Source organism: Leopardus geoffroyi, chromosome E1 (assembly GCF_018350155.1).
Source record: "Leopardus geoffroyi isolate Oge1 chromosome E1, O.geoffroyi_Oge1_pat1.0, whole genome shotgun sequence".
NCBI classification, from domain to species: Eukaryota; Metazoa; Chordata; class Mammalia; order Carnivora; family Felidae; genus Leopardus; species Leopardus geoffroyi.
Window position 1 is genome coordinate 41,033,141 of NC_059330.1, and position 13,166 is coordinate 41,046,306.

The window sequence follows — 13,166 nt, forward strand, 5'->3', positions numbered from 1 at the left end:
TTCTGTGATTCTTGAATAAATCTCCCTGCTCTTTAAACTTCTGCTTCGGAGTGATGCTTGGACATTTGGTCCATTTTAGCTATGACTTACTCTCCTGCCAGTCAGAGCTTATACATGTCTACTTTTTTGCGAGAGACTCAGAAGCCCTCATGTCCTCAGCTGTTCCATTGAGACCTCCACTCCGCCATGTGTCTCGTGTGTCTTCTGCATCTGGTACAATAACCAAAGTCATCTGTTTCGACTTTCCTTCTTCAAATACTAACTCATGATTCAGCAACAGCACTTTGAATGTTAAGTATTTCAATATTTTTCCTGAAAAACATCTCTTAACCAAACTGTTTTAATGTGCTAATATCAACTTAGCCCGGTGTATTCTAGGTAATCAGTAAGATTTAAAAAATCTCACCAGCAGTAATCACACATGTACTCTTATGATCTAGTGGCATCATACTCCTTTATAAGAAAATGAAATATTTAGATGGATAGCTCTTTCCTTCATTAGGTGTTTCTGATCATTTTAAACCTAGAAAACTGCTGTAATCCTTCTAGAACTAATCTAAAAGGGCTGATATTTTGGATCAGGAGATAGTTTAATGTTACTGTTTAAAATTATTTTCAAACAGGGATTTACTCTCTCCTTTGAGAAATGTTTTAAGTTCACAAACCACATACTATCCATTTATTGACATTCTTTCCACGTGCCCTTCTTTCTGTTAGTCTTAGCATATTTAGGATGTGCTTCTGATGCATCCGTTTTGGTGCTTTTAACTCTGTTACCCTCTTCTACGATATTGTCCAAGTGAAACGTCTGGAAACCTGCACCTTCATAGAGTCTTCTTAGCCCACTGGTTCTTCCGCGAAACGTCTGGTTCTATTGAGCCTCATGAAAGCTTCAAGATGATCATTTCACAAGGACTCTGGATTCTTGACCCTAAGGGCTGAGGAGACAATCACTGATCTGTGTTTGTTCTGTTCTTTGTCCTTTGGGTTGTCTGTAAGCAGTGTATCATGGTTTAATGTTTTCTTTTTTCTGCTGATGTGTATGTCTCATCCCCTCTTCCTGTAATTTTCATGTCCTGTGTCCTGAAAGGACACTTGCTAGTGTCTGGCTGAGAGGTTTACCCTGTCTGCCCCTCACTCTGTCTGCTGGTTGGGAAAAGCTTCAGAAATGACCTTCCGCTTTAGGATCCTTAAAGCCTGAAGCCTGCCTCAACCCTGTAACCCGTGCCAGGATATGCTGGGGTCCTCTCCTGTCACCAGTGCCCTTTTTGTACTTCCAGTCCACCTGCTGAGGTCTGTCAGGTGTAATGTTTGCATGACCTGGAGGTGCCCAGGGTCTCAGTGCTTCCCGAATCTGAGTACACATCAGAATCACCTGGTGACCTTTACGTTTGTTTCTTAGAGTATTAAAACAGAAGAAGTAATAAAGATAGTCCACAGTTCCATGACCCAGACAATCCTCCACTGACATTAAAAAGTAAAATTAAAGCAATAGGTTAGAAAATGCAAATAGTACTGAAAGTGAAAGTGCCCCTGTCCCTGGACTCCTTCTCCTACTCAAAGGCAGGGGAATTTTGCCTCCAATATTTTTCTGCATATATCAGCATATTGCTATCATCTATTGATATAAATATGTGTATGTATTTGTACATGTGTATGTATACACGTTTAAAACATACTAGGAATTGTGTTTTAACCTGTGGCACTCTTTTGCCCCTTGATTTATTAAGTTTAAAAATTTTTAGTGTATCCTGGGAGATTGTTTCACTCTTTTTTAAAAAATTTTTTTGTTTTTAACGTTTATTCATTTTTGAAAGACAGAGAGAGACAGCATGAATGGGGAAGGGGCAGAGAGAGAGGGAGACACAGAATCTGAAGCAGACTCCAGGCTCTGAGCTGTCGGCACAGTGTTTCACTCTTTTTTATAGTTGTCTAGTATTCCATAGAACATTCTGTTGGATATGCTAAAATTGTGTAATCACTGTCATTGATGGATGTGTTGGTTGTTCCCAATTCTCTGCTATTATAAATACAAATGCAGGGAACATCCTTGTCCACATATCTTGATAAAATTTCATAAACATAGATGTTCCCAGTGGTGGGGGTCTCAAAGCGTATGTGCATTTTTTTGTGCTTGAATTTTCAAGGTAGACAAAAAAAAATGCTTATACAGTTTGTACGTGGGGAAGTATTTTTTAAAATACAGATTTTCTGGGCCCCACCCCAGATCTACTAAGTATACAATTTCCGGGGGTAGTATTTGAGAATCTCTATTTAATTTCAAGGTGATTCTGATGCAGCTGGCTCCCTGACCAGCACGGAAGAAGCCCTGCTTCAAGGAGAAGGAGAATTTGCCCAAGCACTGAGTTCTGGTGGTCAGTCAGCTGTAGTAAAAGCTGCACACCAAAAGGTGAAGCTGCGAGTAGGGACCTCCGGGCAGTGGAGCAAACCTGTTGGCACATTGTGCTGCTGCCCAGAAGGCCGATTTGCAGGAGAAAAGTTTTTTAACTCTTGCCTCGTTTGGGGTCCCTGATCAGAAACCATAAGAAGTGGGCCCAGGACCTGTTTCTTTAGCTCCTGTTCACTCTGGCGGGTTAGCACTCATTGGTATTTGTCTGACTTAACCCCAGTTCTGCCTGGTTTTGTACTCAAAGAGTCCTTTTGTCTCAGTAAGCCCAAGCTTTTCCAAGTCAGGTTGACTTAGAAATTCTGGTTCTGGAGAGCCTGCTGAACACTATGCCTGGGAAACTGGAAGCAAACACCCATTTGGCATTTGGCATTTGCCCACATGCCTGGAAGAGAGTTGTTGTAACACTCCAGAATCCTCCATTGAAGGAAAGGGGACTTTTTCATTCCCTTTTTTTTTTTTTTTTTTTTTTTGACCTCAGTATTCTCTGGCCGCAAGCTGATGTCCATAAAGATTTCTTCCTTCCCTGATCTAGGAAGTCCTTTGTTCCTGGGCAGAAACCCAGTATGCTTCTGGGAGAAGTTGCTGGAACTCTTGGGTTCCAGTTGAAAGTTTATCAGACCAGGTTATGGTCACCATGTCATTTGGCTCCACTCCCTCTTAGAAAGTCTGATCTTTAGTTCTAGAAAAACTTAGACCACTGACAACTTTACAGATAGAGCTACACTCATTGTAAGAGTCCGTTCAGGTTAAGCTTTTCATTCAAGCAGTCATCTCAGTTAGTGTTGACGAAGGCCAGGTTGGTGAGTCTCGGTGCAGCAGGCTGCATGTTTCCTCTGATCAGAATGAGGTGGTAAATGTAGTTGGGGCTGGGGCTGGGGTGGTGCTGGTTGGGGTGGGAACAGTGGTTTGTTTTTACTTGGCTGTTGGATCAGCGGGTTTTGATTTTGTTGTTAGAATATATGCTTTTCTGAGGTTTGTATGTACTAACCATCACCCTTCCCCACTCACAGAATGTCACATTAAAGCCCAGGCAAATTCTACTCTTTCTGTTCATCTGTGTAGGGAACTCTCAACTTTGGTGGGATCAGGGTGGGCAACGGACCGACAGAGGAGGATGCTGAGATTATTCAGCATGACCAGCTCTCCACCCATTCAGAGGACGCAGAAGAGGTAAGATCCAGTGGCGTGGGCTTCCTCTCCTTCTACTGTGGGTCAGCCCTAGGCTTACGTGCATAGGAGGCCTCCCTACAGTCTTCTTAGAAAATGAAAATACTAATACTAATGATCAGCCTGCCTTCTGGGCCTCTTAGGGCACCACAGCTTTTTCCAGTGGGCCTGCTCTGAACTCTAGGTGTCACCGGCAGCGCCCATAGCAGTTTTGCTTCATGGTCCGAACTTGAATTCCGAGTTGCCTGCAGTATTCTGCGCGCAAATCTCAATTACTAACTGTGCTCCTGGGGACCGAGGGCAGCGGAGGCCCCGGCTTCCCAGGTCTTATTACCAGAAACATAGGCCCTTTAGGGCAGCCTCTTCATCCCTTGCCCCTTCCAGGAATGGTTCCAGTTGGAACTGTAATCGCTGGTCCTTTTAAAGTCTTGTCCCACGAATCTGCTCTCTGTGGCAGATACATTATTTGAGCTTTTGAAAAATGTTATTTGCCTACTTTTTACAGGGAGGGTGAAAAGCAGTAAGGTCAAATTAGACTTTTCCTTAAACCACCACCTCCAAGCTGCTTTTTAAAATCCGGTCTGCTTGCCTTGACCCCTCATGCCACAGAACCTGTGAACTGAACTTCTGAATGTCATCTATTTGTTATATTCTTTTTTCCCCCTTGTTATGTTCTTTTTCAAGCAAATAGAATAGGAGTTGAGGACCCAGGTGACTGAACTTTTCAGTCTAACTGACCACTTCCACTGTGTGTATGACATTTGTAAAAAGGAATTGCAAGGGTTGGGGTGCCTTTAAAAAAATATGTATCTTCATGCTCTAAATCCTGCTGGTTTTGCTCTCTGTATGCTGAGCATGTCTGCCTCCAGCACGTTAGACCCATTTAACATTAACGGTCTTCCCCAAGAAACAGTCAGTAACCTTGTGCTTATGACTCGTGACCTTATGTGGCATGGCTTCCCACTAAGTGTAAATTTGTGTTTTCAAGCCTACCGAGGACGAAGTGGTAAGAAACAAGCTGGCTTTGCCTTCATGTTTATCTGGGGCTTCTCTTCCCATCCTTGTGATCACTCTGCTGACCCTGCCGCAACCCTGGGGCCACACGTGACACCTGTGTGTCCTGCATCTCACTGGCCATTTCTAACCAGTCCGTGAACCTGTGTTCTGAGAACATCCGTCTCCATTAACTGCATCTCATGTCGGTCACCTCTGTCTTTGTTTCGTTGACTTTGCTGATCTAATACCTCTGAGAATGGCTTTGAAAGGAGCTACAAGTAATGTCTGCATTGGCATTCTTGAAGTGACCCCCTTGGGGGTCAAATCCCATTGGTCTTTGCCTTCCTGTCCTGTGATGTTATGTATGGTATGGTCGCTCTGCTGCTGGGAGTAGCTGTTTCCTCCTTGCTCCTCTGAGAGCTTGTGAGTAAAGCTCACCCTTCCTCCCTGTCTGAGATGCAGCCACCCTCTTCCTACTGTCCTCATCAGCTTGATGATGCTTGAAGTGAGAATTGCTGGACCCTTGCTTGGGATCAGTTGTACCTCCACTATGACCCAGGTGGAAGGGAGACAGCTTTCAAGAGGAGGCTTTGCCTCTCCGATACATCCCAGAAAAAACAATCCCAACTGCATGAAAGGAGTTCATGTTAATACCAGGTAATAGAATCAAAGTTGGCTATTCAGGCCACATTTGGAGTAGAAGGCCTTTGAGCTCGGCAGTAATTCATTTAGCAATACACACATTTTGAATTGGGTGTTTTAAAGGCCTTGCTGCACTGTTTGCATCTTCCCCCAAAACTTTTCTCTAAAATATCTAGACCCATGAGCTCTTCCCTTTCCTGGCTCTCCTGGTCCTCTCTAAAGGGGCAGTGGGATGGGAATGGGAAAACCTTTGCTGATTCTGTGAAAAAAAACAAACAAACAAAAATAAAACAAAACAAAAAAAAACCAGGCAGTGCTTGATCTTCCTGAAGGCTGGAGAGCCTCTTTTGCTGGCCTCCAGGAGCCTCTGGTTCCTTTGGACTGCTCATCTGTTCACAGTCAATGGTGGAGCTGCCTGGAAGGGCTGGCTGGGAGTGTGTTCCATGATAGTGAGGAGCCCAGCCCTCTCCCAGTAACACAACCTCCAGCAATACTGCTCTTCTAAGTGCCTTCCTAGTTGAGCACCCAATGCCATGGTCATTGTCAGAATGGTCCTCGTTTGTAGCCATTCCCCAGGGGTGTTGGATATCCACACCAGATGGACTGTGATTTGGCCTCCCGAGTCTCTGGCCCCTCAGCTCCCTCAGGGGTTCAGCTTCCCATGGCTTCCTAAATAATGATGACATTTTATCAGGCACATGGGCAGTCTAGTTCTCCACAGCCAGATTTAGATCGGGTTAGAATTATCTAACCTAAAGATTTCAAACCTTTTTTTTTTTTCTTAATCCAGCCTGGAAGTTCTTCTAGAACTTCCCGTTTTTGCTTGGCTGTGAAAACCCATTTGCCCCATGGAGGCCATTATTCCAGCCTGCTAAAAGCAGCAACCCCTCTCCCTGGGGAGCACTCAGTCCAGTTGCAAAGCAGGGCCAGGCTAGTTGATTGTCTGGGAAATCTTTAAAGGCTGTAACCATTCAGCAGGGGTCAGTCGCCCCTCTCCCTATTGTGTCATCTCACCAGGTGTATTCATCCCACCCATCCATCCCCACACCCACGCACCCGCCCATCCATCTGTTCATTCATCCTGCCCATCCATCCATCTGTTCATTCTTTTATCCCACCCATTCGTTCATTCATCCTCTATGTGTCAAGCACTCTGTTTGGTATACAGAAACTGTGGGAAGAAAAACATAGTCCTTGCCCTCAAGGAACTCCCAGACAAATTGAGGAAACAGTCTGGGTGACAGGTGGTGTGACTGAGGTGTGCCCAGGATGCTGTGGGAACACAGAAAGAGGGCACCTGACAGGTGCTGGGGTGGGAGTGGAGAAGAGGAGACCAGGAAATGATTCCCTAAGGAAATTGTTGCTAAGCTTAGTCTGGTCAAGCAGGAGTCTCTTTGGGAGGATGATGGGAATGCAGACCCATCGGTGTGTATAGTTATCTTAAAGACATGGGCCTGCGGACCCATCACATTTGGGGCATAAGCAAGTTCATAGCTTGGCTGGAGCTTAGGGCCAGGAGTTGGAGACCAGTGAGAGGTGAGCCTGGAGGTTGCAGAAGCAAGCCGCAGTAAAGTGTTTGGATAACAAGGAGCCATCAGGGGACCATGAAGCCGGAAGTGTCACAACACATGTGCGTGGCTCTAATGGGGGTGTTATGGGAGGTAGTGGATTGGGGAGGGGTCACAGTCTGGAGGCATGGAGACCAGCTAGTCCGATAGGAGTCGTGAAACAATTGGGAAGCCTCCAGTGAAGTGAGGCGTTTGCAGGGAGTTGGAAAGGGAGGGACCAATAATGAGATTAAGGAAGAAAGAGCTACAGGTCCCAGGGCCTTAATGAGTGTAGGCAGTGAGAGTGAGTGAGGATTCAAGATGGACTTCCAGGCTTGGGTGCCTGGGGCCCTAGTGGTGACACTCCATCAAACATGGGACATGGAGTAGAAGTCGTGGTGGGGTCAGAGGAGAGCAGTTAATCAATCTGCGTGGCACTAGGAAGAGATATGGCACGGCCAGTTGGAAATGGGCAACACGGAGATGAAGACGTCCATTTGGGAGTCCTAGGGGCGGCCGTCAAAGCCCTGAGTGGCAGCGCTGCAGGAAAGGTGTAAGAGCTGAGGCTGACCCTCCAGCATTTAGGGAAGAACCAAGGAACACCCAGGGGGTCGGAGGAAAACTGAGGGGAGGCGAGTGTCTTGAGAGGGAGGCGGAAAAGGCGACGGTGGCAGAGACTGCAGAGGTTCAGTCAGGACACACAAGGTCTGTTAGACCTCACAACTGGGAGGCAAGGGAGGGGGTGCCAGGAAGGTCAGGTGGGCGGGGCAGAGAGGGTGGAGGGCAGGGCGCAGGAGAGGAGTAGCGGATGGGCCCTGCAGGTGGAGTGGAGTGTAGACAGGGAGTCTACAGCGATTGCTCCTCAGTCACCGCTGACTCATGAGGCAGTGATAGGCTCCTAAGTGCCTGGCTGATTTCTCACTAAATCCTCACCTCTGCATCATTGTCCCTCATTGTATAGAAATGAAAACTTGCCCATGGTCTAGAAGAGAGGCTTTCTCCACGTTCTCCATTCTTGTGGGAAGAACTCCGGGTAGACTAAAACTGCTGACAAGGGGCTGGCTCTGAGGAAGCCCGGCAGTCCCTACTTTCGTAGAGCTCTTAGGAGCAGACACCAGTGCCCCTCGGAGCCAGTACCCTTCCTGCCTCTGAGCATGGGTTCTGGGTGATGGCCAACAGTGGTGGGAGAGCTCTTAGCGGCGCTGTTGGGATTGAGGTAACTAGGATTATCTTAGTTTTCAGAGTAACTAGGAGGCTTGAAGAACCTACTGCAGAAGAAAAGCCCAGAAATACTCAGAGTGTAGATGGTCAGAGGTGAGGGAAACTGAGGTAGTCGCCCAAAGGTGGTGTGTTGGAGCTGGCCTCTCTCCACACTGAGGACCTGGGCTGTTAGCACTTTACCAGCCAGCTCCTCCTCTCGTTCTGCAATTTCCCAAGACGTTTCTGGTGTCCTTTGGGAGTGGAGTCATGTGAGTCTTGAAAGAAACTGGTAAAAAATAGACTCTGACCTGAAGGCAAGGGGAGGCCCTGTGCTTCTGGGGTTCTAGGCTGGGCTGTGTGGGAGGAGCATGGGAAGAGCCCGCCTCCTGCTCTCTGGCGGCTGCTGATGGCTCCACCTGGCCACAGGAGAGGCCTGAAGTATGCCTGATGCTTCTAGAGCATACCAGTAATTCTTCCCTGGCTGTGCTTGGAGCAGACCTACAAATGAACTCCTGAAAGCTTGTTCTACCCCTACCCCTTTACTCTGGAAACAGTTTTTATTTATTTTTTTACTTATTTTTTAACACATTTATTTTTGAGAGAGACAGAGCATGAGCGGGGTCGGGGCAGAGACACACACACACACACACACACACACACACACACACACACACAGAATCCAAAGCAGGCTCCAGGCTCTGAGCTGTCAGCACAGAGCCTGACTCAGGGCTCAAACTCAAGAAACGTGAGATCATGACCTGAGCTGAAGTCGGACGCTCAATCGACTGAGCCACCCAGGTGCCCCACTCTGGAAACAATTTCTGATGTTGAAAGGAAAGCTGGGAGAAAGGGAGCGTGAGAAAAACAAATACGAAAAAACAATAGATGTTATGTTTGGTCTCAGTCAACTGTAGGATTTTGTGAAACTTTTGCCAGAATTTCCCTGTGCAATCTTTTCAGAAGTGACAAAAGAAAAAGGAGGTTATCTTGTTCCCAATAGGTTATCGGAATAATGAGTGAAGTGGCTGTGGAGGCTTAGTCTTGCCTCAGCAGCTCCTGGCCTGTTGGCCGGTGGCTGAAGTGTAGCCTGGGAAGAGGCCGTTCTGCTCTCATGGCTCAGTTAGAATAAAGCACTTCACTCAGGCGCCATAAAGAGGAAGTTGGCTGGAGCAGGCCCAGCAGCAGGGCCCTAAGAGTCCTGGGTCCGGACAGTGCATTTCTCTGAGTGCTCTTAACTCGGCATACATTCCACCCTTGGGCTTATAGCCTAGCAAGGTAAAGAGAAGAATCTCATTAAGATGTAGGTCATTAAAATGTAGCGTATTAAGGGAAATGGGGTATCCAGTTGGGGAGCTAAGCCAGGCAGGATTTCTGGGGACGGCTGAAGACACCACCTGAATTCAACGCTGGGATTCCTGTTCCGTGTAACTGTTAGTGCTCGGGCCCAGGCCCAAAGTGCCAGGTGACCATCACGTCCTTTCTGCACATCCCCTCCCAGCCTTATATCTTCTCTCTGGTTTTTCTCCCACGAACAGTTTGACTTTGGGGACACCATGGTCCACCAGGCCATCCACACCATCGAGTACTGCCTGGGCTGCATCTCCAACACCGCCTCTTACCTGCGGCTCTGGGCCCTCAGCCTCGCTCATGCACGTGAGTGTGTTTCTCCCAGATTGAAAATTAGGTTTTCCCCTTCTCTGGGCACTCTCTCGGATGCGGAGCTTAAATAGAGTGGAAATAACATAAAGGCGCTGGAATTATTCAGACTCCTGAGTCCCAGGAGAAAGATGTCCAGATGGGAGGACCAGCACTTTTGCCAGATTTAGCTATGCACGGTGGTCCTGCCCAGGTTGCAGGAAGCCACGGTGCCGCAGACACTTCAGGAGAGTGATGACGGAGCAGAATGCAAGGCCCGCAGCACCTCTTGGCAAACTGAACCGGATGTCCTGTCTCTCCCCATTCCCCAGAGCTGTCTGAGGTGCTTTGGACCATGGTGATCCACATCGGCCTCAGCGTGAAGAGCTTGGCAGGAGGTTTGGCGCTGTTCTTCATTTTCGCCGCCTTTGCCACCCTGACCGTGGCCATCCTCCTGATCATGGAGGGCCTCTCGGCCTTCCTCCATGCGCTGCGGTTACACTGGTGAGGAACAGCGAGTTCGGGGGCTGCGGACGTGTCCTTGGCTGCACTGAGGGTGGCTTTACTCTTGTACAGAATCCAGAGACGCTAAGAAGTGTCTGCTTTCATTCACATCATTCTTCCCGATGACCTATGTCAGGAGTGAGCATCAGGAAGTGTCCCCACAAAAGCACAGCTCACCTTTCAGAGCCCCCCAAGGGACAATTCTCTGGTGGATGTTGTCAGATTCCTTCTCCCTTTAGCATTCTTCACTGCTCTTGAGTATGGCTTAAAAGACTGAGGTTGTTGGTTGGTTTGGTTGTGTGTTGTTTTTTTTTTTTTCCCCTTTGGCATAAACTTTCTCCTGTCTTCAGAGCGATGCAAGCAACTCTGGAGTAGATTCGCAGTCCAGGAAAGTGCTAGAGCACACTGTACCCCAGTTTTGTTCCCCTCGTTCTGTCATTGTGCCAGTGTCTTTGGGGCAGACCCCTAGCAGTTGACATAGGTAGGGGGATTCCTGGTTCCATAATGTGGAGCTCAGTTCACTGAAGCAGCACCTTCACAAGGGCAGGTTTGGGATTTGTTTGTTTTCTTTAATGTAGTTTGTGGCTCTTAATGGCTCTGCACAGAGAGAGCCAGCTCAGCCCCAGGGAGTAGGAGAGCTGGCGTCTGGTCCAGGCAGTGACCCTGTGACCTCAAGGTAGCGTTGCCAGATTTAGTGAATAAAATTCCGGGACACCCAGTTAAATTTGAATTTCAGATACACAATGAATTTGCATTGGGACATGGATATGGGACATATTCGTGCTAAAAACTAGGCATCCGGTACTTTATCTGGCTTCCCTACCTTAAGCTCTGGAAGCTCTGGACCCTCTCCCTAGAAAAACATCCCCCACAGCAGTTTTACCCGTTTAGGGGGTCACAAACTCACTGGCCCTACATTAGGAACCCGTAGACGAGACGGTCTGTGTGGTGCTAGTGATCTCAAGCTCAGACAGGGCGTGGAAGTTTTCGTGACATCAGTTTCCTAAACCTGAACGCAAGGATCGTCTTCCCCAACCCCCTTTTCTTTGACTTTTCTCCTGACTTGGTTATGCTGAGCCCCCTAAAAAATTCCTGTTTGCTGTTGTAAATGACAGAGGGGACTGGGAGGCATGTAAGGACAGGCCGTAGCTGGGACTTACCCTTCCCTCAAAAGCTCCTTTTAAAGAACCCATCCTGCTATGTCGGTCAATATTCTTTCTCTGGCTGGCTTTCCTCCTCCTTGCCGCCCTCCTCCCCACCCAGCTGTTGTTTATTTACTGTCCAACCAGGAGGTTAGGAGCGCTGTGTGGCTCAGGCTGCTGGCACGCTACCCTGTTCTCAGCTTATCAGCGTTCTCTCCCCAGCACACTTCCTCAGCTGCTCGGTATGAGGGAATGTCTGTGTAACCAGCCTGTGGTGACTCACTGTTTCTTCCTTCCTTTCCCGGTCACTTCTCTGTCTCCTGAGCCCTGGGCTTGAGGGGCCAGTCACTACCCCACCTGAATTCCAGCCCAAGTGGGGAGCCTGTTGCCTCCTCCCTGGGCGGGCTGGGGAGCAGTCAAGGTGCTGGGTCAGAACCGTCTAAGCAGCGAGCTGAGCATACCCCAGGGCGAGGAAGGTCACCTGGGCTTGGGGCTACTTTCCAGAGTGAGCTGAGGCAGCTTGGGAGGTCATGTTTTGTTGCCAGAAGGATTATTTCTTCCTCGGGCTCACCTGTGGCCTTCAGGTGAAGGTGTCTTCTCATGTCCTCACCAGTGAGCCCAAAGACCTGATGAGTGACAAGAGAGCAGACTTCATTCAGAATTAGGCGCCACTGGGTTTGAATTCCAGCTCTGCTGGATCTGGCTGGGTGACCCTGCGGAGAGCACTTACCTCCCTGAACCTCAGTTTCTCTCATATGCAGAGAGGAGGGTATCCATGTAACATGGTTCCCATGATAATTATGAAATTAATGCATATACCAAGCGACTGTCACTGTGCCCAGACACATCGTAAACTGGTGTTCAAGTGCGGGTCACAGCCACCCTGCTTAAAAGTGGGGTGCCCTGTGGGGAGGGCATCTTGGCTGTGGTCCCTTCTAAAGAAACTGCATTAAGTCTGTTGAGAGAGAGGGGACACCCCAGGGGGAGGCACATCTGAATGCCTGTAGTTTTCAAGAACAGGCTCATCAACAAACTTGTAGGTTTGTTTGTTTGGGTAGTGGAAGGATTGCATAGAGGAGGAAAAAAACCAAACAGCAAAACTCCTTTATAGAGCTTTCAGAATCCCATCGTTGGAAGCTTATTTGGAGAATCGCCCTTAGTGAAAGGGGGTGAGTGACCCGGGTGCTCATGCTCCCCCTTCTGGCCGAACGAGGATGTGCTGCAAGGATTCCCAGGTCTTCTAGTCCACCAGGACTGCAGGAATTCTGAGTTGTGGCCATCTTGTGAGACGGGACAGCTGGTCCTGCTGCAAGTGGCTGCAGGGACATTGCTGCTATTTTTCCTGGTGTCTGGCCTGGGCATCTTCCAGCCTGTCACTTTACTCCTGGTTGTCAGCTGGGGTTTCCTGATTCTGATGTAAGGGCTACCCATCTTACAGGTTTGGATGTCTTCAGTGAGGACAAGAAAAACAACATCTGCTTTGGTAACAAACAGAATCTCACTAGTGAGATTCATGTAGGGTCCTTAGGTGGTGGGTGATATACTTGAAAACATTAGTGAACAGGTTACTTTACCAACTAATTCTGTTGCCTTCTGTGTTACACGTCTATTTTTGCCTACTATAATTAGCTGTCTTTTCTTTCTCAGAAAAGGCAAAGGTAGGAAATATGATTTGTCGTTGCAACTGTGGACACCAAACTGACTTTAGTAGAAAGACTGTTGCTCCATGGCCTACCTTCAGGAACCTAATCCCTTCTTATCTAGCAAATTCCACATATGTATAGATGTGCACACTTGCACACTTACAGATTGGTTGAAGGCCAAAGGAAAATGGGGACCAAATTGCTGTAAGGAATGTAGTGGGGCCACAGGAGGACACCATGGGATGGTTGCAGGAATGGCTGGCCCAGGAGAAGTAGGAAC

The 13,166-nt window shown here is 48.0% G+C and overlaps 1 protein-coding gene across 10 annotated transcripts in view; it reads left to right on the forward strand.

Moving 5' to 3' along the window:
- ATP6V0A1 (ATPase H+ transporting V0 subunit a1) overlaps positions 1 to 13,166 on the forward strand; it is a 59,341-nt gene that overhangs the window by 42,124 nt on the left and 4,051 nt on the right. For 5 of the 10 annotated variants that reach the window (XM_045488928.1, XM_045488932.1, XM_045488931.1 and 2 more), the window contains 4 exons: positions 3,473 to 3,580; positions 4,566 to 4,583; positions 9,498 to 9,615; positions 9,930 to 10,101. In XM_045488928.1, the coding sequence (XP_045344884.1) occupies positions 3,473 to 3,580; positions 4,566 to 4,583; positions 9,498 to 9,615; positions 9,930 to 10,101 (416 nt within the window). The remainder of the gene's footprint in view (positions 1 to 3,472; positions 3,581 to 4,565; positions 4,584 to 9,497; positions 9,616 to 9,929; positions 10,102 to 13,166) is intronic. The other 5 variants (XM_045488930.1, XM_045488933.1, XM_045488935.1 and 2 more) reach the window with 2 other exon arrangements.